Genomic DNA, 25325 nt, shown 5'->3' with positions numbered 1-25325 from the left:
ACGACGTTCTGTCATTGAAAGGAGAGGATTTAAGTGAGAAAGACGAGAAGACGAGGGCGAATGTCGTCGTCGGGTAAGTTGTGGAAAAGAGAAACGAACGACGTTGATGTGATCGAAATTGAAGAGGGTAAGAAGAGAAGACGAAAGAGAATTTCGTCGTCGGGTAAGTCGTGAAAAGGAAAAATGAACGACGTTGATGTGATCGAAATTGAAGAAGGCAGGAAGAAAGTGATGTGTAAAGTCGCCAAGAGAGAAAGCGCAAGACACAGCAACTGCGACCATACAAACAGAAAGAGCACCTGCGACCACCTAGCTCACACGACTTAGCGACCGCTAACACAGTGTTTGTCTCTCTTTCAGCGTTTGTCTATTCGCATTCCCAATCTTCTGTTTGCTACCAACTCCTCACAGCCTCGAAAACCCACCAGCGGCTCTAACAAACTTGAATTGCGCAGGCGCCCCAATCAGACCCTCATCCTCCAGCGTCTTATTAAACTTCTTGAAAGTCTCCGAGGACCCATGAGTATTGAGGGCTGCTTTATCTTTGTAACTTTGAGGTGTTTGTCAGTCACGGGTAGTTGATTATATTCAGGTAATCTCAGCGCATACCTTTCAACCATAATGACTTCCTCGTCTCCAGTCTTCTTATTGGCCTGTCTTGAGATCTCATATCTTAATGTCTGGGGCTCATTTTCCTTCACGTAGGCAGCGACGCCTTGGAGGAGTTCTACGACCTTGAAGATATTAGTGGGTACCTGCTTGAGAGATTGAGGGGAAGCTTACTCTGTCCGCTTTCCCGGATTTAGGACAGAGAGTTACGATTATGTTCATATTGGAAGACATTTTGATAGTTAGGAACTGGAATTTGGAAGATAGATGGGGAAATCATTAAGTATCAAGGTGTCAAAGCTCGAGTAACCATGTAGAGAGAAATTGGACCTCGGCCCTGGTGAGCCAATCACATCGCGAATAGTTTCATGGTTGAAGACAAAATCCTTAGTAAGCTTGTCACAAACATCCTATCACGCTCAACCTTCGTAAGAAGAGTAAGCAGTAAATATTCTGTATTGTTGGAACAGTTATTTGTAACATAGTCATTGGATGGGCGGAGACTATGAGCAGACTTCATTGTGAAGTAGATCATTGCTCGAATTAATTGTTAACATGAGTTGGAAAGGCTATCCTATCGCACGGGTTCTAGAGTCTAGGCTTTTTCCATGAGAGTCCGGATGTTTTAACTACGCGAAGGCGGTGAATAAAGGGGTTTCATTCATCCCTTTTTTTTATATATTTGCATAGGTATCCTCTAGCTTTTAACGTTTTTTCTTTCACTCTTTTTCATAAGGCCTAGGAGCACTAGGAGCACCAGAAACACTGCATTGAATGCACTGTACTTACTACACTTTACTGACTGATTGCACTGTATTGATTGACTACATTTCTGCACTGTACTGACTACACCGTACTAAATGCACAGGGAGTATAGCGCATTTTCTTGTGAGCACTAAATGAGGGCTGAGGATTGATGGCTGAGGACAAAGAGCTAAAGCATGAGGATGAGAGCATCCCTAGAGAGTGGGGGATTAGGCGCAGCTAATGAGGATGACTTCATTCTACCCGGACAGCCAGGCTCTCATTGAAAAAGCCTAGACTATCCCTAAAACCCGCGTCTGTCGTGAATATCATAGCGAAGAGCGGAAGTTGACTGTGTAGAAGACTTAAGTAGACGAGGATCATTGGGAGCTAGAAGAAGTTCCATTGTATTCCACACATGTACCAGCTCCTTCATTTATGGAGTAGTCACTGTAGCCATGACCTCCAAAACATTGTCCAGCTCATCACGCTTTGTCCTTCCCATGCCACACTCAGTTCCCACTGCAAAATCTTTCACGAATTTCTTCGCCACTTCAATCCTCTTCTTCGTTCCCTCCAAATCCCAAGCATGCACAAGACCAAGCACAAGCTTGGAAATTCGGCCCCAACTTGAGATCCTTCAACGGAGCAAAATACGCATCGTCAACCCTGTCTTTGGGCACAGGCATATGTACCCAATCGAAATCTCTTCCCACACCAGCCGAGATCTTGTTCACCAGCTCAACCATAAGCGCAGTATCATTTGGCTCAATAAAATGCTTATGCCCAGAGTCGCCATAACATAGATGAACCCCCATCGGCACATCATGATCAATAGACTTCATAACTCTAGCAGCACGGTCAGTGATGCCCTCTTTCACCGGTGAAAACCAGGCATCAGAAATGAAGTCAGGCTTTAGGGATTTCCAGTCTGGCCTGGACTCGAACTTGGAGAATTCGATTTGCCCGATATCCATAGCCATATCCCACTGAATAGCAAGATCTTCTTTTGGAATGTTGTCCTGAATCCGCCTTGCAGCAGTCATCAATGCCTTTTCCAGGACTGGCTCTATCTCGACCTGGTAATTCGGGAGGATGATGGAAGTCAGAATATTGACAGGTGTCGGAAGGCAGACTTGAAATCGGACTCCTTTCCGAATTATGCCTTCCTCGCGTAGACGGCATAACTCCTTGTATGATTCCAGGGCAACCTCATCGTATCGAGTGTTGATAGGCTCAAAAGACCAAGGTTCTGGAGGCGCTTCTGGAGGTCCGCTAGGCCACAACTTGACTAAGAATGGCTTGAAGCTGTCTTTCTGCCAATAGACAAAGTTGCCTCTAGCTCCTGTCTCCCCATCAGGAATGCGAAGCAACTGAGATGGAAAACTGGTAGCTAGGCGTTTGAACACGTCGGTATTGGTTGCGAGGGAGACACTTCCGACGAAGTGCACAAGTCGCGGTTGTGTGGTTGAAGATCTTTCAATACGAGGTGATCGTGCTTCAGACATGCTTTGTAACAGAATAGCCCAGCCAATGAGTATGCCTAACCAGATAATGACCGGCTATTAGTATTCAAGTTGGTAAGAGCCCAGTTTATATTCAAGAATTTGGAACACGGTCGTTGTATGGTATACTCAAATCTGCTTGATGCAGATTTTTTGATTTCCCGATTCAGGTTGCGTGGCATGTTCAATGCTGTTGAAACGGAGTCGAAAATTCAGTTATGATTCGAGAGATGATTTCAGTGCTAGGGTGAGATGGGGATTCTCACTAGCCAGCTCCTTCGCGTCAATCGCACTAGATCTGTAGCGTTGAGCGGCTTGGCTGCGGTACGAAATACGTAGGCGGCAGCCGCTCGCGTTCTGGCCCATAGTTTGCATCGCCTAAACACCTTTCGGTCTGAACTTGGTCCGAGACCGATTTAGTACAGGGCAAAGATGATTTAAGTTTTCGATGTCGATGAATGAAGTGAGATGCTATCATGCAGTTCAAGTCTGACTTTCTTTGATGCTGTAGCTTCTTCAAGAGCCTTCTCGGCTTCTTTGGCCCGTTGTCTCTTCAGATCGGACTCTCGGAGTCGGCTCTCGATCAAAGATTTCAGATCACTTGGCTTCGAAGGTTGAGGTGGAGGCGGAGTTTCAAGAGGCGTTATGACTTGCGAATCGATAGGATGATTAGCAAAGCTGCTCGGTATACGCGCTTCGTGATTGGGCTGCTCAAGGACATTCTCGGATGTTCGCTCCTTACGACGATCTTCTGCGCAATATTCTTCCCATTCGTAAATGAGGGATTGAGCATTCTTGGAAGTACGGAGCTGATCCCGAAAAAGTCTTGCTTGAGCATTGCCGTCAAGCGAATGCCACAACCTCAAGCTCTCTAAGTGTTGGTCACTTGGGATTGTTGGAGTTGTCGGTGGAGTCGTTGTCTTGGGAGTATTCGCTGGCAAAGTACTTTGTGATAGCTTCGAAAATTTCAAATCACTTTTCGCCATGTATATCTCGCCGTTCTTGAACATCTCAACTTGTATATCATTGACCTTCGACTTGAACAGTAACCAGAGCCTCTCATCTTCGTGTGGAGGTTTGTAGGTGGGGAAGTCGACTTTTTGGTAGAAGTCGCGGAATATGGCTTTGAGTTTGGCTAGCTCTGCGATGGTTTGAGCCATCCCAAGCAGGCCGTGCTTGATTATGAGTGTCTTAAGGAAGGCTACAGTCGGAGCTGGCCAAGTGATAGACTATGAGTAGAATGGATTAGCTAGATTAAGTATGCAGTGGAGAATCAGGTACCTGGCTCCAATTTTGCTGTTCTGAGCTTGAATCATCGTGTGGGATTGACAGAGGTTGGCTCTGGGACAAGGGCGATGGCGTTCTGCTGGTAGTCGCAGAGACTTTATGAATTTGCGAGCCGCGTCTCCCCATAGCCATATTGCTTGGTCCTCCAGTAGCGATGTTCGGGCTGAGCTGTATTGTTTGCAACGTCGGCGATGGACTTCCTCCTGGCGCATATTGCGGGGTGGATTGAGTGGTTGTCTGAACAATTGAATGCTGTGGATCTTGCGGGAAGACGTGAGATCTACTGATGTGATATCTAACATGCTATTAGTCAACGTCTGTAGGAAGATGTGTAAGAACAAACTTCAGCGATTCTGGTTGTTTATAGGACTTTCCGCAGCCATCAACTGGGCAATCGAATACGCCTCGCGCATTGCGAAAAAATGTGAAGCCTGCTGGAGGACTTGGATTGTTGGCAGTCGGATTCATGTCGCTCAGCTGAGGCTATGCAGAAACAGAATGGGAAAACCAATGTTTATCGGGAGACATGGGTGGAAAGTTGGAGAAGATCGAGAAGATAAGAGAGAGTTTCACGCATTGACATTGACATTGACGCTAAACGCCTGTCGCCAAGTCACGGGCGAACGCGACCGTGTCAATGTGCGGTACAGAATCCTTGCTTAGGGGGCAGTGCAGGGCAGATTGTTGTACATTGAGAACAGAATTGGGGACATAGTTGTCGGTGAACGATCTAGGACTTTTTACTACTTATTCTCAGATTTCTGACTTCGTACGCTTTGAATCCTGTGCTGTAGCCCCTGCAGCAGCTCTCTTCAGTCGACCCTGTCGCAATCGCTCTTCGATCAAGCTTTTCAGATCAGGCACAGGCGCGACTGCTCGAGATGAACTGTCATCCTGAAATTGAGTTTCTTCCCCGGACCGACTCTGCTCTCTGGACTCACACTCTGCTCCGGACTTCTGCCCCTGGATTGACAATTGAGTATCGGTAGACTGCTTCAAAATCGGCCTGTTTGAGATTTTATGGATTGACGAAACACTGTTGGAGGCCACGCGGGACCCTTTAGTCTCAGAACCTGCGGTCACTTTTGGGGACTCTTTCGACGAAGTGATTGACAAAGTCTGAGTATCACCCTTCCTACACATCTCGGCACAGAATCTGGCAATTTCGTGCATGAGAGCTGTTGGAACCTTCGTAGACCATAATTGTGCGCGAAATATCCTCAGTTGTGTCTCAGTATCTGCCTCTTTCCATATCTTCGCTGCTAGATCATCCTTATTCAGCACACTTTGCTGTGTGGTAGGTACCTTGGGACTGGGGACAGGAGGCGTACCCCAGGCTTTGGCTGGAGGAAGTTTGGATCGATTCTGCGAATCTGGCGCGAGATGGATTGTGTCTCCTACAACCGGATCTCGATAGACTGGTGTTCGAATTGTATTGTGCTGATTTGCAATATGGTATTGAGCAACCATCCTCTGTATCTTCTGCCAAAACAACTCCCCGTGTCTCGGCTCCCATCCGTAAGGATTGACATTTGAGAGCAGCTGTACTCCAATGTCCTGCAACTTCCGAGGGTATTCTTTGCTCGACGTGTTCTCTTCGAGTATTCTAGTTTCGGCCATATATCTCTTCAATAAGGCGTCTGCCCATGCGGGCCATTGACTCGAAGTATTCTTACAGATGTTAGTCTTGACATGGTTTGTGACAGATGTTAGCATAATACGCACCTCGACCCATCCTGCAGTGAAACCAACGTTCGAGTCCGAGTCCGATGCCATGATATGTTATGATTGCCTGGTTAGAGGTGATTTTGATTGTTCTGAATGCTAAAGAGTTCGTTGTCTGGAATGTTGTTGGTGCAGTTCCACCTTGCCAGCAGCGATTCTTTTATCCTCCAGGAGGTCGTTGTGAATGTAACAGCGAGGAAAGATAAAAATACTGACAATAATAAATAATTCGATAGCTTAACCCAGTGATTAACGATAGCGTGAAGCCCGTTTGCTCTAGCCTGGTACTTGCCAGAATGCTACGGATATTCAGGGGCCGAGTTTGATTTCCAAATATCAAACAAAATTGATTAATGAAGGAAAGATATATTCAAAGTATTTTCTAAAGATATTTATATACAATAAACAAGCGATCTGACTCTGTGAATCATCAATGGATTACGTATACGTGAACTTGTTTCGAGGCGTGGTGAATCAAGGGAGGAGAGAAGCGTTACTAAAAATAAGGTTCGGCCAATCAGAGCCCAGCTGGAATTCTTGTTGCATGTCGCAAAAATACAGAGAGAGAAGTCTTCTCACCGAGAAAATGCTCAAATCCTCAGAAAGTTATGCAAGCAGGAAATTTATACGCTAGTAGGCTCCTAGCCAATCAGAATACAGGATTTCATTTGTATGTGTTCTTTGTTGTGGAGAGAAGATTTCTTCAGGAGCTCTCAAAGAAACAAAATCAGACAGAGCATCAGGCTCGCGCTAAGAATAACCTTAAAACCTTAAATAAAACCTTAAATCTTTGTTGCACATCGCAAAAATGGTAAGAGAAAGTTTCTCAACGATGAGCTCCTCAAGAATCCCAAGAACACTTGCAGTCAGGGCATTTCTGCGCTAAGAAGCTCTTGGCCAATCATATTGCAGTATTTACTTTGTGTGAGTTCTTCGTTGAGGAGGATGATTTCTGGAGGTCTGAGGCTGCTCGAAATCAGGCATAAATTTAAGGCAGCAATAACCTTAAATCTTTTGTTGCACATCGCACCATGAAGATTTTAAAGCCAAGTTTCACACAACGAGAGGCGTCTATCAAAAAGAAGTTCACAAGCAAAAACACACAGCCAATCAGAATTCAGCAAATTTTGGCTGCTATTTTTGAGACGTGGGTCCTCGCCCAGTCCACGACACGTGACTGTACGTATAGTCAATGATGACGAGCTGTCTATCTTTTGCATCTTGCATATTATAGCCACTGATTAGAAATCGTTCCAATAAGCGTCAAAATCGGGGTGTGCTGTCATATTGCAGGAAAATGCCTCGAAGACAAAGCGGGCCATGTCGCTATGCACTCGTTCTCGGTGCGATTGATTGTATGCGATATTCTCTGCTACCCGATATCCTCTCATACTTGATATAGAGAATATGAATGAGGTCAGGTTGAGCTGTATTTGATTAAAAGTACTGATAGAGTTGCCTCCATGTAAGCAATGTGTGCAGCCAAAGTTATTCAGCTTCTAACTCGAAACTCTTGAAACACAACTCCCTGGTCCTTTCCCATGCTTTAGGCTACCTTCTTCCTTGCCCGCGAAGGTGGATTTCCATACGACAAGAATAGCAAGCGGCACAGCGAAAGCCCAATCCAAGCACCGCAAAGTCGACTCTTCCAACAAAACCCAACATTTGTGGCCTGTCAACCATGCAGGTCCGCGGCACGGCACGACCAGCCCCAGCACAGCCCACCCTAACAAGCTCTTCCCCTCTTATCACAAACCTCACTCAATTCCTCTCCTCAAACCTCATTCCAGAATCAACAATATTAGACATGTCTTCAATAGTCCACAAGATCAAAGAAAAATACGTCTTGACGCGCAGAGGCGCCTACGTAACACGCCGCCCCGACGCAGCAACCAGAACCACAGCCCTACCACCTCCTCCCAAAAAGAGCAAAGTAGCCGATAAGGAATCGGTTGTCAAGTACGTTCCAACACACCCTCAAATTTTGATAGATACTAATGATGAATGTAGTGAGAGAAAACAAGTCGAAACTAAATACGAAAGCGACGATGAAGATTCATTATTAGACGAGAAACGCTTAGAAGCAGACCAAGAAGCGAGCAGTTCGAAGAAGGGCAAGAAGGTCGTTCGGAGGGATTTCGGGAATTGGGATGAAAAGGAGGCCGTTGTGTCGAGGAGGTATCGGACGAGGAGACAAGTTGTGAAGACGGAGATGTATGTGGAGGAGGAGAAAGTTGAGGTTAGCAGGGTCCAGACGAAGGGTTGGTGGACGAGGACGATGACTGCTTGTATGCCGAGTGAAGCATGATGAGTAGACGGCTCAGACATGAGTGAGACTGGGGAATCAGCGTTCTGGTTTTATTCTTCGGGTGTCTGTTGGGCGTGACAAGGTAGATATGATCACCACGATGAGGATTGCAGTTTGGAAATTTATACCAACTAGATCAATAAGTTTCATCACACTGGGTCAGCTGTACGTGCTTCGAACAAGTATACGAAGAATAAACTCGAAGCGTATCATGTCGTGCGCTAACAACTGAGCGGAGACCAGTGAAGCAGCTTGCAGCAAGACACTGTATATCACCCTGTTTCTTACCCACCTACATACTCTCCAAACAGGGTTCACATGACTTAAAAAGTTCTAATGCAACCTTTCATGGTGAAGGCATGCTTGATAATCCTACAATCCCCGCTATTTGCGCGAAATGCGCGATTTGCGCTATCCGTGCAAATTGCGCAACTTGCGCCCATCGCGCTGAAAAGACTCAGATGTAAAGAAACCAAGAAGACCCTGAAGAACCACCAGAGAGACATTATATGCAAAAATAGACATTTGTGTAGAGTCTCAGTAGATACTCAAAGGTCATACTTAGAGAAATCGTCTAGGATCCAGGCTATCTATTTTTGCACTCTTCGCCTTACCATCAAACACAAACTCACTGATTAGCTTGCCAGTAGCACAACTGTTCTGAATGCCCCAGCATGTATGACCAGTCGCCATGAACAGCCCTTTGGTACCAGTTTCTCCAATAAGAGGGCCACCTCCGCCTGCTACCGAAGGAAGGTAACAAGCTTGTCTTGCGAGCACGTCTCCTTCTCGCATAGGAGTTGATATTGAAACACAGTAGTCGATGATATCTTGACATCGATCTTCATCACAGACAACGAGATCACTGGTTTTTGGCAGTGGGATGAGAGTGTCTCCCTCGCCTTGGGACATTCATCAGCTTCAATTATGGCAGGAAGGGAAGATTTCTTACCACAAGCATAGACTGTACCATCTGGACGAGCATACATTTCTGGAGAGACACTTAGACCATGCCGCTTCTTTTTTACATCTCCTCCCCCAGTTCTGCCAAAGTCCTTCGGTAGATCAATCTCGCTGAACACGGCGTAAGGAGTAACATCCGCCTTGATCACCACACTGTGCGCTCTCATGGCCTCGATTGGGGCCTCGGGATATACGTGAGAAGTCCATGGTCCAGCCGCTAATATCACATCCGTCGCTGGCAATGTGTGGATATGCTTTGTGTCCTTGTCCTCGTAGGTGACACCCTTCACACCATCACCGAAAGAATCAACAGCTGTCACTGACCCAAGGATGATCTTCGCACCCGCTTCCTTTGCCAAATCCGCCATCGACGTCGTGAATTGATAAGGATGGACCTGTGCAGTTGTCGAGGGTGTGCCCATCTCCGAATAGCCTTTCACTGCTTCGGCGTCAAACCAATCCAAGTCCTTTGGTATACCAGCCGCGATTGATTTGGCTTTCTTATTGTCCGTCTTTGGCAATTTCTTCCATTCCTCTCCATTATTTCCAACTGTCTTTCCATCTGCATCTCCGAATATCCGCCCCTTAGCTCTCAAGGAGCCACAGTGCACAGCTCTGTAACCCCACCTCTTTGCACCATCATGCTTTTGCGCCAACTCAGCATGCAATTGATACGATAACTTGACGATGTTCGCAGGGTATGCCCATAGTGCTAGTAGCCCTCCGGCCTTCCCTGACGCTCCAGATGCGATGGCAGTGGCCTCAATTATCGTGATCTTGTGAATGGAGGGGTCGAAGGAGGGGTGTCTGGTGAGGAAATAGCTGCAAGTACAACCTATAATTCCGCCGCCTGTTTTGAATCAGCTACGAATCTTCTGAAAATGAGGGTATGCATGCCCACTATCACAATATTTCTTGGCCTAGGTTCTGAAGCCATTGTTGAGGCAAAACGTCGTGATGTTGTGATTGAGAGCATGAATTATTAAAGTGGCAAAGCAACAGGCCATAGATATCACCGCAGTGAGTGGCGTCATTGGACAGGGATGGCTTTAGGCGCTTAGCCTGAGATTGGCGCGCTTTTAGGGGCTTCGGTCGCTATAAGTTCAGGGATTCAACTCTATCGCGAAAGCCATGATAGGGCTTTAGAGCACCAAGTTTCTTTCAAGTCTACTAACTCGCACGAAAGAGGGCTTCGTTGTGCTTCAAGTGAGCGTCATAAAAAGAAGAAACCAGCTTTGGGGTAGTTTTTGCTTTCATAAAAGTTGTCTCCATACACCCGTGCTATTTGCGCTCTCTGCGCTGTCTTCGCTGCCAGCGCAAGTTGCGCAAATTGCGCCCAGTGCTCATTAACCACTTTTGCAGACCCAGTAGCTCTCGAGTCGAGTCAATGAGCCCATTCTATGGCGTGCAGGATTCCATCAGCAGAAGAATAAAGGCACCAACTGCCTGGGACCCACGAGGCTGACTTATGTCCGCTTTGTGTGCTATTTCAATTAGGAGAGACCAAAGTTCTGGCATCTATATCCTATCAGAACCTACTTGTATAGTCTTTGTGTTGCAAGGAGTACTTACATTCTCGCGTATCATGGTTTTCTTTCGCTTCAACCCTGGGCTGAGTTCCAAGTCGATGACTGCTGTCCAAAGATTATCAAGCTTTCTGTCATCTTGTCTAATTGATGGTGTTGGGTGCTGTTCTGGTGTTTGATGACGCGTTCCTTCATTCATCCTGATGTTCTGATTCGCTGTTGCAAGCTCATTGAGATATATGCTTTCCGCGATCTTGGTAACATGTTGCTGATAACTCTGCACGTCACGGATCGTCCATGTCTTAGTACTTTCATGCACAGAAGTGAGAAAACCAGGCAAAGTACGGCTTCGACTTCTTGATTGAGCCCAATAGGGCACGCTATCCTCTTTGAACACTGTGGTATAGTACTGAGTAGTCATATCGTCGATGCTTTCAAAGCCTGCTTCTTCGACGTATTTGATAACACGCTCAAACCGAGTCTCGAGAGCTTCAACCTCACGACTGCTAGTTTTCGCCTTCAATGGCTCGGCCGAGATTTGATGCCCTTCCGGAGAGAGTCTTGGGCCTGCTCGTGTGCTACTGTACTCGTTCCTTTGCCTCTCAGCACCTTGCAGTTTGTCACCACGAGGCTCATGGTTTTCCATGCTGTTGTGGTGTACCCGTTCAAAATCTGAAGTCCTCAAAGTAGACGGAGAAGTGCCCAAATACTTTCTTATAGGCTGCAATACTCCAACCTCGGACGTCATCTGGACGAATTGAGTCGAAGGCATCTCCAATTGAATTGTTTGATCGAGTGACTGATAGGGAAACGTCACAGTATCCTCATGTTGATATATTGGATGAGAGATTGAATCGATGTTAGACGTAAAGCCTGTATTCATGTTTTCCAAAGGTAGCTGCCACGTTTGTGAGATGAGCTGTTCGAGTTCTGGAGATGTTCCATTCGAATTGCTGTCGTCTTCTGCTGGAGTGGGCAATGAAAAGTCCATCACAGAGCCCATTTCGCAAGGTTCGAATGCAGTCAACTCATCATGATGTCTTGGTGTGTCCCAGGAATATTGTGTTGATACTTCACTACGTCCAGGTGTTTGGGGATTAACAGAGCCTCGCTCATTTTTATTCTGTCGCTTGCGGTTTTCTTGAGAACCAGTCGACGTACCTGAGGTAGGAATGTTAGCCTTGCTCGTGAGAGTAGCCATGAAACTCACGTTGGCGATGCTTCCGCTGAGCTAGTCGATTCCGTCTCCTTTTCAATTCGTGCGGGTCTTGATACAACGGTAACTGAAAGCCACCTTCGATGATTGCTGGAGACATGTTATCCTCCTCGCATGGCCCAGTCATATTCATCTAGTTGAGAAGTTGATAGCTATTGAAACATGCTCAAAGTTTCTCAAATCAATCGCGAGAGACCAGTCTACCGAAGTTGACCTCAGGATGTATTTCAATCTTAGCAAACTGGATCTGATCTCGGAATCCCAGAGGAAATTGTACGATCAGGCCGATCAGCAGAATATGACAAATCGGTACATTACAATGCTTCCACTGACCTCATTGGCTATCTTTGGACACTGGAATGCTCGACAAAACATGAGTAGCAATGAGTAGCGATTCAGCCAACGCCACCAGAGAAAGCCACACGGAAACACTGTACGAGGAGAGAGACTGTCATTGGTAGAGGTATCGTTGTCTGACTGGCCGAACAAACTTTGGCGTCTCCATCGTGGTGGAAGGATTTGAGACATTGCGCGCCAGTCGATAGGTACGAGTTGTTGAGATAAACTGGATTGTGTGAAGCTTACCTTGAAGCTGGAATACCGGTGTATAAAAAAATGGGGAACGGCATGAAAATATTCTCGTTTCCTCAGCTAATTGCTGCGACTGGACGCCACAAATATTTACTATTGCGCAATTCAAGACAAAGGTATCAGTCAGACGGCTGCTACCGAAGAATGTCGTCCGCAGTTACTTGGCTTACAGAATGTCTTCGAGCATTCCTTATTGGCTGTTCGATGTTGAGGTTCAGCATTCTCTTTGCTATCTTCTATTTTAGGAAGATCTATTTACCCGAAGGTGGCAATCCATTTCAGTACATCAAAGAAGCCTTTTGAAGCCCTCGAGGTAACAATTGGACAAAGTGGCATCCTAAAACGGTTTATGCAATAACACCGTTTGTCTGCTTGGTTCCGTTCGTGTAACACGGCCAGATTGCGCCGTCAAGCCACTTCTTACGACATGGGAATCATTATGCCAGCTTTCGGACACGATATTATACGCTCACCGCTACCAAAGTAACCCAAAACAATTGTCCGAAGGGATGCTGCGGATCACGAGCCGTGTTACAACCATGCAAGGAGGCGATATTTTGTGGAGGACTTGCACTATTATCAGCCCTGTGTCACAGAAACGTCTAGAAAATGTTACCTTCCGATATGGGCGGGAAACAGCTGTAGAGTCCTCAATATTTACTGGTCTGGAAGCTCTTGAGTGTAACGCAGCAGACAGCTTGGATACGATTTGAATTTTTATCTGTGGAACAAGGCACCATGGGGTACTGCTCTCTGGCTAGGATATCACTTCTCACTGAGAGTTATCGAGTCACGAGGCTGAAGATCTGCTGTCTCATCCTTCCCCTTCCCATCTTGCACTCTCTGCACCTCGTCCATCTCGTCCACCTCGTCCATCTCGTCCACCTCGTCCTCATCATCGCTGAGAGCCAATGCAAATCTCTCGTCATCGATATCAGCCCAAGATGGCTCCCGTACGAGTTCGTCCCACTTCCTCTGTCTCCAGAACGTCCATACAGCAAAGCCGACAGCCTCCAAACATACAACAATGATCACAGTCAGCATCGAACCACTAGTACTTTTGTACCCTCGAAGAGACAACCCGCTGACAACATTGGCCCATCCGATGACCATCATTGACCGTCCCAGCCAGATATGAAGGAAGGAAACCCATGCTCGTCGTTGCAGTTTTACGAATCTTCTGTGATGCCACCACCCGAATAATGCCTGGAATCCAACGCAAGATGCAAGAGTGATTCCAGCCCATTGATGAACGGTGTCCAGTCTACGACTCTTCAACAAGCCGAGAATCACTCCCGAGATGAGTAAGAGTGAAGCGACACCTTGTATGACCCAGTGATATTTGAATGACTTTGACAGTCTAGAACGAAGAGCCACAACACTAGCCGGAAAGAAAATCAAGAAGGCGCTGGCCAGAATGAAGCCATGAGCATAGGATCCTGGTCCACTGAATATGTCGGTGATGGATCCCGAGAAAGACATTTGCATAGCTGAAGCGCCGAAATTTGTAATGTCGGGAGTGATGGGAGGCAGTGATGGAGGCCACTTTGCGGTGCTGATAGATGAACTCATGTCGACGTAAAAGTTTCCCCATCCTCCAGCACCAGCATGATGTTTGTGCATGCTGAGGTGAGCATCGTATGAGAAGACGTCGAACTTCTGCTCTGCATTCCACGCCCACATCCAAGGTTGAGACCTAGCCTCAGCTGAGATTTTGGTGCCGTGCCAAAGGTAGCATGAGTAGCATACTAGAGACACCCAAGCTTCATAAGATGGGTTGTCGAGATCTTGCTTCTCGTTGGAGTCGAAAGAGAGCCAAGAAGATCTGATGACTCGGAGATCCATACCTTCGGGCAAATTTTCCCGTCCAAGAAGTGTTGGTTGATGATGTCCCGTCGCAGTTCGTATGCTCACGATGGGGCCCTCATGACCGAGAGGATCACCGTAGACAATAAACATAAGGGAGCCTTCCATCATAGCACCGAGTCCAATTGCGGTCCATCCCAGGGCTGAGTTTTGAGGTTTAGGGATTTTGATTGTGAGGTATAAATCGTGGGCGTTGCTTGAGGAATTTTGGTGCAGCAGAGCACCTACACAGAAGTCGATCTCTTCATTCTGAGCGTATGGAGAGCCAGATTTGCAGTACTGTACCGGCTCCGCGGCAATTATCGACACCCAGAGGGTTCCGAGAAGTGTACATAGCAGTGAAACCTTCGGCCTGAAGGATTTCATGATTGCTCAATGAGAAAGGAAAGGTACAATCAGAACATAATTTAAGGAGATTCAAATTCCAAATTAATTGTAAACCGTCAGGCTAGATTGGGATTGCAAAAGACCTGCTTCTCTTGGTAGGAAATTTGCATCCTGAAATATGCAGAAAGGCAATTTGACGCGAGCATCAAGCCAGCTATGGAGGGACTGGAGGGGCGGCAGCACATCCTGGACACTTAGTTCCGTGATACTTTTGGGACATGCATTATGCGCCGTGTACGCCTCCACGTTGGTCAAATATGACAGTGCATTAGCATCATCCTGCATATCTGGAAAGGGTTGAGACTACTCATTTTCTCCTCAGAGCTCTTTCAGGGGCTACCTCGCTTAATTTCCAAGCGGGGTACGTGGGGTAATCCGGTACTGCGCTCTATCCAGCATCTTCTTTTGTTGAGGTTGGGCTTTTGAGAATATTCAAAAGAGACTGATTGATAGTATGGTATGAGACACGTCCTTGGTGGCTTTATCTCATAATGTGGCTGTTCTACGAGCTCGTGATCCCCATATTCCTCGCCTTCTGCAAGAGTGTGTCGATAAATGCTACCCCTTTGAAGAGCAGCTCTCCATATGTCGTCAAAGACAACCACCCTATCCTCATCGGTTGGCAGAAAGTCAATCGAGCACCTCGAGATGCTCAATGCCATTTGCAAATTGGCTTGAAACATGGAGAATTTGAAGCTCTTGAGCGAAATCTCTATGAAGGTCTGACTTTAATTTGTGACAAAACTTCTTAACTGACAAAGACATGGACAGTTTCTGATCCTGACCATCATCGATATGGACACCATCTTTCGGCTGTTGAGGTTGAAGACCTCATGAAGCCGACGACGGAGACAGAGGACCTTGTCACAGCATGGTTGTCAGATCATGGAATTGGCAATGTCACTTACAGTCCATCACGATATTGGATCACCATTCAATTACCAATTCACTCAATAGAGACTTTACTCGATACCGAGTACTTCGTCTATCAACACGACGACGATGGACTGACAGCAATCCGATCGTCTGCATGGTCACTGCCTCATCACCTGCATGACCATATCGAGGCTATACACCCAACAAATGCTTTCATAAACACCAAGACCAAGACACATCGTCTCCGGTCACGTTCTGAAGTACAACCACTAGGTCTTGGAGAGAATGGCGCTCCATCATACAACGAGCTCGTGGCGATCGATCACACACAATTCGGTCATATGGAAATTCCAGATATCAAGGACTTGCCAAAGAATCCTTCTCCTTCTCAAGCTTGCAATAGAGTTGCGACTTCGCCTGTCTGTCTTCGTACGTTGTATGGAGCACTTGATTACGTTCCTCAATTGCCGGCAAAGAATCGCATTGGAGTGGTAAATTTTCTGGATCATATCAGTAGTGTATCAGACATCGGGACTTTCCTTCAGCGATACCGGCCTGATGCAGTCAGTGCTGGATATGAGATTCAGACAGAGAATGTTCCCCGCACCTCCGACTCTTTTACACATGATCAAGCAGCGGCAAGTGTGAGCCTAGAGGCTAATCTCGATACGGAAGTCATCCTTGGAATGGCATCTCCTGTTCCGATTACAGCGTACAACGTTGGTGGAAGTGCGCCCGCATTCCAAAATAGCCAGTCTGCTGAAGAGAACACGAATGAACCCTACTTGGAATGGCTGCAGTATATGCTAGCTCAACCAGAACTACCACAAGTCATATCTATATCCTATGCAGATGAAGAACAGACTGTTCCGCGTTGGTATGCCAAACGAGTTTGCCAAGGCTTTGCACAGTTGGGAGCTCGAGGTGTTTCAGTCCTTGTTGCGAGTGGAGATGAAGGGGTCGGAGCGGATGGAATGTGCTTTAACAACGATGGCAGCAACAAGCCGATGTTCTTACCCAAGTTCCCAGCCTCTTGTCCGTATGTTACTACCGTGGGCGGAACAAGAGGTTGGGATCCAGAGTTGGTTGCGTTTGATGCCCGTGCTACATTCGTCACGGGAGGAGGTTTCAGCAACTACTTCTCACGTCCAAGTTTCCAGAAAGGTGTCGTTGATGATTACGTCAATGGCCTAGGATCTCTTTACGATGGCTTGTATAACAGAAACGGACGCGGATATCCGGATATATCACTCAGAGCCTATCACTACATCGTCGTGTCGAATGGTAGTTCCACCATCTTTGATGGTACTAGCGCTTCTACTCCGGGCGCAGCTGCCATATTCTCACTTGTCAACGATGCCCTCATTTCTGAAGGAAGACCAGCGCTTGGTTGGCTCAACCCTTGGATCTATTCCAAAGCTTCCAAGGCTTTCAAGGATGTCGTTGCGGGGTCGAACACTGGCTGCAACACTGCTGGGTTCCCAGCTAAAATCGGATGGGATGCTGCAACTGGATTTGGAACGCCTGTATGTGACTATCTTATTGCACGTAAAGTCATTGTTCTGATGTCCTTCTTCATAGTGGTTTCCAACACTCAAAGCACTTGCCGAAGAACGAAGATTTCGAAACACCAAGCCATGGTACATGAGCTTTTGGTAGGATCAAGGGGTACGAGAGAGATGCCATCTGGAATATATTCCTAATCATCAAGATTTTCTAATGAATCTCTGAAGAGAAAAGCAAACTCGTAGAAAAAGCTAGTCGCCAAGGTTTTGGTTCATTCAAGTGAGCCGAGTTAGTATGTAGAGCATATCAGATACAACACAGTCTTGCAATATTTTTAAGGGATGGAAATCGGTGACATCATCACAGTATGAAATGAGATGTTGGACTCTCTTGAGTAAGAATAGGAGAAAGCAGGATCTAATTTGAGACAGAGGCTGAGTGAGAAGACTTCGGGCTCGAGTCATTTGATCTGCCCGTCATGTCGTCGCCATGCATATTGACAAGCTCGCGACATATTCACACAAGTCTCATGAATTTGTAATAATAAATACGCGTAAATGTAAACCGAGAAACATTTCTTCGAGTCTTAACATATTATATCAAGGAATATGCGAGCCAACACCGCGTGAGAAAATCAAGGATCATGAACGTGACCTGTAGCTGCTCCAATTCTATCGCCTTCACCAGCAGGGTAGGCAGGACCCAAAGTGGGATGAACTAGCCACCCTGGTTGCATCATATCAAGCGTCCTCTCATTTGTCCATTCATCCAACTTCTGCCAATTGACGCACTGATGAGTCGTACCATTGGCAATGGGGATGAGATTTGTTGGAGACCATTCGAAAGTGATCAAGCCCACATCGCCATGGCACATAGCACTTTGTCGTAAGAAGTCTATGCAATGCTCTGGAGGGAGTGTTAGTAGGTGTACATGATAAAGTGAGCCACTGTCCTCACCATTGTGGAGCCGATTCAGCTCTCTTTCAGCATCGTCAAGATCAGGCCAGTAGTATTCTTGATACATATACTGGTGAAGTCGTTTCTTGCAATACGTCAGTACCTGTCAGTTGAAAAGAAAAGGGTATCATTACCAGACAGTGAATCTCATGGTAAACATTGAGGGTTCCGATGAAGCCATCATCTCCGGGTATGCGCACTCCGATATCCTCTCGACCAAGTCTTTTCATCACTTCTGGCTCCACACGAATGTTTTCAGCTGCAAAATGAGTCAGTGGATTATTAACATTGAAGAAGGATGCAACATCGTACAGTTCAGCAGATCATGCCATGCTTTATCTAGTGCTGGAGTAGGTCTTCCCGAGTAAATACTGCTCTCCTGTATCCTGTCTCCTAACGTGAATTTCTTCTCTTCCCAGTACACGGCATCGATCGCGATAGCTAGCCACATCAGCTTCTGAACATCGACCAAAGAATTGACCTTACAATGAATCAAGTCCGGCCCATGAATAGCCAGTCCCCGAATCTCACGCGCCACAAAATACATGACCAGAGTCCACCCTCCTAAAATCGCCAGCTGGACGAAGATCATTGTTCTGTACCGTTGCCATAATGTAGGTTCTTCTCGGTACAAGATTTGTCCTTTCTCGAGAAACCCATCTTTGGAAGAACTGTCTTCCGATGTTCGAACTGCTGAGTATTGGTCCTTCTGGAGACTTTTATTCTGCGTGAACTTTGAGAAGTAGGCCATTGTGCCCGAGAGGGGAAGCATTAAGACGATGATGAGGACAGAATCCGAGAACCGGGGAATGGAAAATTTCGATGAAGTATGAAGATTAAGATACTGGAATCAGACAGTCAGGGGAATGGGTTGGGGCCCTCAGCAACGATCTTCAGAGTAGTACTGGATCATATGATGTTTATGGAGAAGCGAAGTTCAGAAGTGACACTACATTCCCATCGCACGCAGCCGCTTGACAGTGCATAAGATATCGAATGTGGGGCAACCATTGCGTTCCACAAATGAATCCTCCGATTATGCTATCGAGAGGATCAATAATCTAGACCATCTGGTAGGAGATATTGTTCCTTAAGCTTTTGCCACCAAACTTGACTTGTCACTTGCAGAAGGTAAGACAACCTCAAACAAAGTACCATGCATCATCGCTCCTTGCGTAATCAATACTTGAGTTAAGGGTAAAGTCACGATTGCATCCGACCTCGGCCTTGTGAAATTCTCATTCGGACGTAGATACCCTGGGTAGTGCAATGGAGGACAGTTTCAATCCGTTTTGCGGAACGTTGCTGTTGACATTGCTTCAAGCCACGCGTATGACAAGCTGTTGTAATATACGATATGTATGACAGAACCTTGCTTCCACAAACATGTACTTGTACCGGGAACATGGATATGAAGGAGTGACAGATCACGTGGATATAGTTCTCAGATGAACAATCAAGCTGACAGACTACTGACGATTAAGGCGAGGCAACTTAATAAGTGTTTAGACGACACACATATGGGGAGAATAAAGAACAATTTTGGTGTACAAAGGATGGATATCATGAAACATGCTCCATAAATGCATCCAACAGAAGAAATCGTGAAAATGCGAATGCCAAAATTTCAAATATCAGCAATTAGATATACCTTCAACAGGGATGACAGTGTCAGTCCATCAATCCCTTAGTATCATCTTCGCTATATACAGCTCCGTACGTGGGATGTACAAGATAACCCGGTTCAAACATATCAATCGTCCGCTCCTGAGTCCACTCGGCCAAGCGCTCGAAATCTATACACTGATGAGCCGTAGCTGCAGCTTTTGGCTTCCTGCTATCATTTCCCCAACTATAGGTCACCATGCCCACGTCTCCATGGCACATTGCAGTACTTCGCAGCTGATTGAGACAATGTTCTTCGTTTGTGTTAGCAGAGACTATCTCTAAAGATAAGTTTCTGGAAGCTCACCAGAATGCTCGCGATTTTCTTCCCTTTGAGCATCGTCGAGATTGGGATAGTAGTACTCTTGATACATGTAGACGTGTAGCCACTTGACGCAATGGATCTCATGATAAATGTTTAGGGTTCCAGCGTAACCTGAACCATCAGGAAGCTCGACGGCGTCTTCGACGCGGCCGACAGCTTCCAGATCTTCGAGTGAGAGGCGGATATTCATATCTGTGAAACAGAATAGTGAGTTTCGCTGTCAAAATTATATGTTGGTGACTTACTTCCCAGAAGTTTGTCCCATGCTTCATCAAGTTCTGGTGTTGGGTATCCTGAATATGGGCTTGAGAGACCATCTCCGAGATTAAAGTGGTGGACGTCCCAACGCAGGACTTCGTTCGCCGGCGCTGTTTTGCGTTAGCACCAGACTCACTGGCAAACTATATATCAACAAACAATAAAGAAGATTGCGCGCATCTTGTACAGTCCCCGAATTCGTCGGTCTAAGTGCAAACAAGACGAGTGTTGAGTATGTCAAAAAGATTGTGAAGTGAATGAAGAAAGAGAGGATATGTCGTCTCCAAAATGACTGGCTACTGTGGCCCTTAGAAGTTTCGTCATTATCCTTCCCTTTCTCCAGTAGCGTAGCCTCAGAAGAAGTTCCTTCTGATGACCTTCGAGAGCTATTCTCTTCATCCATTGTCTCTGGTAATGCTGAGTATCGCTTGAATTCCATTGTTGAGAATTGAGAAAGTTTTAGGAGAAGGACGTATAGAGAATAGTGTACCCCGAGCCGATTCTTTGCGGGGGGCGAGATAGACCTTGACAACGAGGTACTCTGGACGATTTGAACAATCATGGTCTAGACCATGTAGCAAATCAATATCAAATGCAGAGTCTCGGAGATAGAGGATTCGAGGAAGGTAACACAAGTCTCCCAGATATTGTACTGGGAACTCTCCCTATTTGCGCCACGCTCATGCACTGTCAGGTGCTAGTAATCTTTGAAAGTGGTGCAAAGCATCACATCTTTAACTAGAAAAATTATGACATAAGCTTATTTCGTTCTTTGTGCTCGGTGAATACGAGGGGTCTGGTGCAGGTATGCTCAAAATGTGTATGTTGTAGAGTGTCAGGTGACGTGAAGCCTCTTCCATTTCCATCTGGGTAGCACGGCGTCACTGAAAAGTCCCTTCCATCTGGATTCGATGACATTCAGAATAAGATACACAGAATACATTTAATGTAAAGTATTGAGCTGGAGTATCATCCCAAAGGAGGTGTAGCAGTCTCCACAAACCACGAGACCAGAGACTTGGATCAATCAACATGTCGTCGTGCATCTCTGTATGACATCGCAGGCTCATGCGTCAAGGATTGACTTGTCAACATCGTCAAAACTATGCAGCGTCAGAGCCTAAAGCTTGAAGTGATGTAACGACTCAAGCAGGACTCGAGCAAGGACTCGAGGACATGCACGACTTCAAGTCGTTGTGCATGTAGCATCCATGACACATAGCCTAACTTGCTTCAAACGGTCCGTTCCAATGCAGGTATTGTCATTCAAGCTCTGAAGCACGACATAGTGGTCGCCCAAGCCATGAAACCACTTATGTTAAGATAAATTAAAATCCCAAGTTGAAAACAGGCCACACTCATTGAACCGTCAAAGAAACACTCACAAGGACCTCCACACTCGCCATCTCAAGCCAACCAAAAACTTAGTCCAATATGCGTCAATCCTTGATCCTCTTGCCTGCTTTCTTGGCTCTTGCTCTGGCAGCTGCCATTCCTGCTAGTACGTATCAAATCAAAGCCGCCTTCATTTCTATTCAAGTGAAGGATTTCGTAAAACCTCTTGGTCATAATATTGACTCTGATACCACAGGCATTGGAAAACGTAGCCCAGCAGATGCAGATGCGGCCACCGCTTATACTACAGACAAGAGAGCTGATGCGGACGCTGCTACAGCCTATACCACAGACAAGAAGAAGAGAGCAGATGCTGACGCAGCAACTGCTTATACTACAGACAAGAGAGCTGATGCCGATGCCGCCACAGCTTATACCACCGACAAAAGAGCTGATGCTGATGCAGCTACTGCTTATACCACCGACAAGAGAGCCGACGCAGACGCTGCTACAGCTTATACGACGGACAAGAGAGCTGACGCCGATGCCGCAACGGCCTACACCACCGACAAGAGAGCCGACGCAGACGCTGCCACTGCCTACACGACGGACAAGAGAGCCGACGCCGATGCAGCAACTGCCTATACCACCGACTAGGAGTCTCCATCTCAGTCCTAGGCTTCTCGACGACTTCATCAAAGCAGTCAGGAGTAGCTTGGTATTGTAGCTTGTGAGCAGGGCTTGGTATGAAAGCGCGGAGGAGAAGTTTTGCTTTTTCATCGTGATGTTTTTGATTTGATGAGCTGGGTGGAGGTTGAGGTTGGTGAAAGGACACGCTCGTTTGGAAGTTGGTAGCAATGGAGATTGATTCGCTTGAACTTGTGAGATCTGAAGCAGTGAGGACCGAACGTGTGACATTTCGATTGTGAGATTCGAATGAGATTGTCTCCTGAAAGGGTTTGGAAGCAGCAAGTAGTCTCGGGAAGGGGTTTCTTTCCTGTGCTCGCTTAAATGCCTCTTTCCGTCGCGTGTCGAAATTCAAGTTCCTTATGCATGTCTACTAGAGCAATCAGGTAATGAAGTGAGCAGCTTCTCAATCTTGCTTCTTGTATAGGCGCAGTTCCAATCCTCGAACACATTTGAAGGTCGAAGTCGTCCCAACCCTACACCAGACAGATGTTCTCTTTCTGCAAAGAACCATTCCTCCAATTGATGGCAGCGTAATTTTCCTTGTTATCGAACATCAATTCCCACAAATAGCAAGATCCAACGAGCTTATACATTCCTGATGTGTCTGCTGGGCGCAAGAGCAAAGGCGCGTTACAGCCAAACACAATTGCAAGAATATCGCCATCAGCTAGTATTCCGGGCCCGAGGCCACACCTGCCTCCTAATGTCGTGAAAAACTTCTTTTGGAAACAAGCTTCAACGATCCTGTCAGCAAATCTGTGTCCGTCAGGCGGGAAACGACGTGCGTTTTTGGGCTTCGAGAACGGGGCTTTTGCGGCGAGGTCATGCAACTCATAATTCTCAAAATATGCCATGAAGTCTTGCTTGAGGTCTGGTCTGCTATAGCTGCCGTCAACAAGCGTTCCAATCAGAATGGCCCAATTTCTCGTGTTTGAAATTGGGCTATTCCTGGCAACTGACTGGTGAGCCTCTTGCTGTAGACTATAAAGTTGCTGCACTGCATTGGTTGTATCGGCAGGTTCTGCAGGATCATTCCAGGTTAGCAGTTCTGAATGCTTGTCGACCTTATCCACCAGAAGAGCAGCGACGTGAAGCCGATTGTCCGATACTCGTATGACGACTTCATCTGGCTCGACGTTTAGAGCATTCCATGACAAGACACGTCCAAGCCGCTGCTTGGCTCTATGCCACTGAGGAACCCATGATGGCAAGGTCGAAGATGAACGAACATCTGCGTCCTCATTCTCAACATAATTCAGTATATCTAGCCGCTGATGTCTATACAGCAGTTGTTCCACTACACGTAGATGGACCTCTGCTAAAGACCAACTGTAATTTGGAGCAAGTAAGCCTTGGAGCCACGGATGCGTTAATAATGCAAAAATATGATCCCTAGGATCAGTCGCAGAGAAATTGCGACTAAGATTCAAGACACCCAAGAACGATACATAATTAGAAAACCAGGTATCATTGGCGATCTCTTGCAATAACCAAACATGCTGATCTTGGAGCCATGACCCTTGACGCAATGTCATTGTCCATATTGTCTTAAACGCGTTGGCGGTATCTCCAGTTGGCAGTGTCACGTTATGGATATTCCGAGGCAGGAAGGTGTAGACAACAGCACAGAGGACAATCTCGCTCCATGCAATACAAGATCGCCCAAGAAACGCTGTGGCCCTTTTGGATAAGCCCACTTCGTTTATGACCCATATGCGTGAGAACCAAGGACGTCTGAAAAGGTGACTCAGACAGTGCAAACCATCCAGTTCTTGCCACGAGATCAGATTAGAAGTGGCTGAAGCAGACATTGCCCCTAAGCTTTCCCAGATTTTTTGGTGAAAGTTTGTATCGGTGGCCAACGGATGAGACTGAATGTAGCGATTGTATTGCTTAATCATGGCGAACGAGGTCTCGGCACAGCCATCATGTTCGTCATCTTCGCCCAACCAAATCAAGGTTTGGTACCCTTTCTCATATATTCTGCTCATGAATGAGACCTGACTGCTCTTCTCAGCTTCGTCACTTTGGTTGATGCAGATACCGTCAGCCCATAGAAAGCGTGGCTGGGTACCTCGAAATCGTCGAAGGGCTTGAAACAGGTTCTTCGTGATAAATAGGGAACAATCATTGCACATGATCTCGTGAGACATTGTGGGATCTCCCCAAGCGTAGGAGATTGGTTCATAGTCTTCCGCAGTGTCGAGTTCTTGCGTGAGCAATTCGCGTCGAATTGGGTCTTCGAAGGAGCCGGGTAGAATTCTTAGTAGCCTGAACCAAGATCCACTAGGCAATGGACTGTGTGTGAAGGTTTGAGTTGTCATGTCGATTAGATCTTAGTGAGGGGTCTATATCCACGGCTCAAACGACCTAGCCCAAGATCCAGAGACGTTTCTGAGAGAAGTCAACCAACGGCTGCTTATCCAAACTTGAGAGGTGAGGCTGCATATCTGCGCTGCGGATAACTCGACAAGAGAGCGAATCACATTTGAACGATGATTTCACAACCACAAGCAACGCTTTCGAGTGATCTGAAAGAATGAGGTAACGCTATATCAAAGGCAAGAACAATTGTCAACGCACGAATAGGAGTTGAAAGCACTTGCTTTTGAGAGGTTGATGTCTGTGGTGAAGAAAGAGCAAAGGTTGTCGCGACTCTCATTTGCTACCCAGGTCGGAGTCCGCTTGCTCATTTCACCTGATTAGAAAACTCCACCTGCTTATCGATAAGGCAACCACCTCGCAGCATAAACTCAAATCGGCACCATCCTAAGCCGAGGCAGGTCCAAGCACCTGTTCATCGAGTCCAGAACGCATGCTTCATCATCAACCTTGAAACCGTTTACAAACCACAAACAAACTATCTGATACCCCCAATTCCCATTTCTGCCTGAACTCCAGAGTACATAAGTCCATGCGCCTCCCGCCGCGCCACTACCTCCAAGCTATCGTTCTACCTACTTGTACGAGGAAGTCTAATTTAAGC

The 25325-nt window shown here is 46.5% G+C and overlaps 13 protein-coding genes across 13 annotated transcripts; 2 read left to right on the top strand and 11 right to left on the bottom strand.

The window, feature by feature from the left end:
- Positions 1-275: 275 nt before the first annotated feature.
- On the bottom strand, positions 276-893 carry LY89DRAFT_611580 (uncharacterized protein). The gene is made up of 3 exons (XM_018210587.1): positions 784-893; positions 610-734; positions 276-550 (listed from the first exon to the last, which is right to left on the bottom strand). The coding sequence occupies exons 1-3, from the start codon at positions 841-843 to the stop codon at positions 406-408; spliced, it is 330 nt and encodes a 109-aa protein (XP_018074125.1). The 5' UTR covers positions 844-893; the 3' UTR covers positions 276-405.
- An 896-nt stretch (positions 894-1789) lies between these two features.
- On the bottom strand, positions 1790-2861 carry LY89DRAFT_695438 (uncharacterized protein; the record flags this gene model as incomplete). The annotated part of the gene is made up of 2 exons (XM_018216762.1): positions 1790-1913; positions 1984-2861. 2 exons carry the CDS (start codon positions 2859-2861, stop codon positions 1790-1792), a joined length of 1002 nt encoding a protein of 333 aa, XP_018074124.1.
- Positions 2862-3295: 434 nt separating this feature from the next.
- LY89DRAFT_666625 (uncharacterized protein) lies at positions 3296-4613 on the bottom strand (the record flags this gene model as incomplete). Its single annotated transcript, XM_018212923.1, has 3 exons — positions 3296-4087; positions 4140-4440; positions 4489-4613. 3 exons carry the CDS (start codon positions 4611-4613, stop codon positions 3296-3298), a joined length of 1218 nt encoding a protein of 405 aa, XP_018074123.1.
- A 274-nt stretch (positions 4614-4887) lies between these two features.
- LY89DRAFT_779673 (uncharacterized protein) lies at positions 4888-6076 on the bottom strand. Its single transcript, XM_018222317.1, has 2 exons — positions 5871-6076; positions 4888-5816 (listed from the first exon to the last, which is right to left on the bottom strand). Exons 1-2 carry the CDS (start codon positions 5919-5921, stop codon positions 4899-4901), a joined length of 969 nt encoding a protein of 322 aa, XP_018074122.1. The 5' UTR covers positions 5922-6076; the 3' UTR covers positions 4888-4898.
- Positions 6077-7108: 1032 nt separating this feature from the next.
- On the top strand, positions 7109-8399 carry LY89DRAFT_716279 (uncharacterized protein). Its single transcript, XM_018218260.1, has 3 exons — positions 7109-7225; positions 7273-7829; positions 7881-8399. Exons 2-3 carry the CDS (start codon positions 7552-7554, stop codon positions 8176-8178), a joined length of 576 nt encoding a protein of 191 aa, XP_018074121.1. The 5' UTR covers positions 7109-7225; positions 7273-7551; the 3' UTR covers positions 8179-8399.
- Positions 8400-8739: 340 nt separating this feature from the next.
- On the bottom strand, positions 8740-10078 carry LY89DRAFT_705681 (FAD dependent oxidoreductase; the record flags this gene model as incomplete). The annotated part of the gene is made up of 3 exons (XM_018217469.1): positions 8740-9080; positions 9131-9991; positions 10039-10078. 3 exons carry the CDS (start codon positions 10076-10078, stop codon positions 8740-8742), a joined length of 1242 nt encoding a protein of 413 aa, XP_018074120.1.
- A 189-nt stretch (positions 10079-10267) lies between these two features.
- LY89DRAFT_459988 (uncharacterized protein) lies at positions 10268-11986 on the bottom strand. Its single transcript, XM_018207679.1, has one exon. It carries the CDS (start codon positions 11866-11868, stop codon positions 10660-10662), a length of 1209 nt encoding a protein of 402 aa, XP_018074119.1. The 5' UTR covers positions 11869-11986; the 3' UTR covers positions 10268-10659.
- A 766-nt stretch (positions 11987-12752) lies between these two features.
- Positions 12753-14706, bottom strand: LY89DRAFT_695434 (CBD9-like protein; the record flags this gene model as incomplete). The annotated part of the gene is made up of 2 exons (XM_018216761.1): positions 12753-12770; positions 13342-14706. 2 exons carry the CDS (start codon positions 14704-14706, stop codon positions 12753-12755), a joined length of 1383 nt encoding a protein of 460 aa, XP_018074118.1.
- A 512-nt stretch (positions 14707-15218) lies between these two features.
- Positions 15219-17526, top strand: LY89DRAFT_716277 (subtilisin-like protein; the record flags this gene model as incomplete). The annotated part of the gene is made up of 3 exons (XM_018218259.1): positions 15219-15447; positions 15499-17129; positions 17185-17526. The coding sequence occupies 3 exons, from the start codon at positions 15219-15221 to the stop codon at positions 17260-17262; spliced, it is 1938 nt and encodes a 645-aa protein (XP_018074117.1). The 3' UTR covers positions 17263-17526.
- Positions 17527-17729: 203 nt separating this feature from the next.
- On the bottom strand, positions 17730-18971 carry LY89DRAFT_640989 (uncharacterized protein). Its single transcript, XM_018211694.1, has 5 exons — positions 18553-18971; positions 18379-18507; positions 18201-18325; positions 18067-18151; positions 17730-18015 (listed from the first exon to the last, which is right to left on the bottom strand). Exons 1-5 carry the CDS (start codon positions 18836-18838, stop codon positions 17744-17746), a joined length of 897 nt encoding a protein of 298 aa, XP_018074116.1. The 5' UTR covers positions 18839-18971; the 3' UTR covers positions 17730-17743.
- A 766-nt stretch (positions 18972-19737) lies between these two features.
- Positions 19738-20425, bottom strand: LY89DRAFT_772311 (uncharacterized protein; the record flags this gene model as incomplete). Its single annotated transcript, XM_018221907.1, has 3 exons — positions 19738-19985; positions 20039-20248; positions 20302-20425. Coding segments are annotated over 3 exons (582 nt in total), but the record flags the coding sequence as incomplete, so codon positions are not given.
- A 1051-nt stretch (positions 20426-21476) lies between these two features.
- On the bottom strand, positions 21477-22689 carry LY89DRAFT_459867 (uncharacterized protein). The gene has a single exon (XM_018207678.1). The coding sequence runs from the start codon at positions 22565-22567 to the stop codon at positions 21722-21724; it is 846 nt and encodes a 281-aa protein (XP_018074114.1). The 5' UTR covers positions 22568-22689; the 3' UTR covers positions 21477-21721.
- Positions 22690-24021: 1332 nt separating this feature from the next.
- Positions 24022-24588, bottom strand: LY89DRAFT_546407 (heterokaryon incompatibility; the record flags this gene model as incomplete). The annotated part of the gene is made up of 2 exons (XM_018208250.1): positions 24022-24155; positions 24261-24588. Coding segments are annotated over 2 exons (462 nt in total), but the record flags the coding sequence as incomplete, so codon positions are not given.
- Between the last annotated feature and the right edge of the window lie 737 nt (positions 24589-25325).

Source organism: Mollisia scopiformis, assembly GCF_001500285.1.
Source record: "Mollisia scopiformis unplaced genomic scaffold LY89scaffold_7, whole genome shotgun sequence".
Lineage (NCBI taxonomy): Eukaryota > Fungi > Ascomycota > Leotiomycetes > Helotiales > Mollisiaceae > Mollisia > Mollisia scopiformis.
Note: the sequence above shows the minus strand (reverse complement) of the source record. Positions and strands in the feature narration are given on the sequence as shown.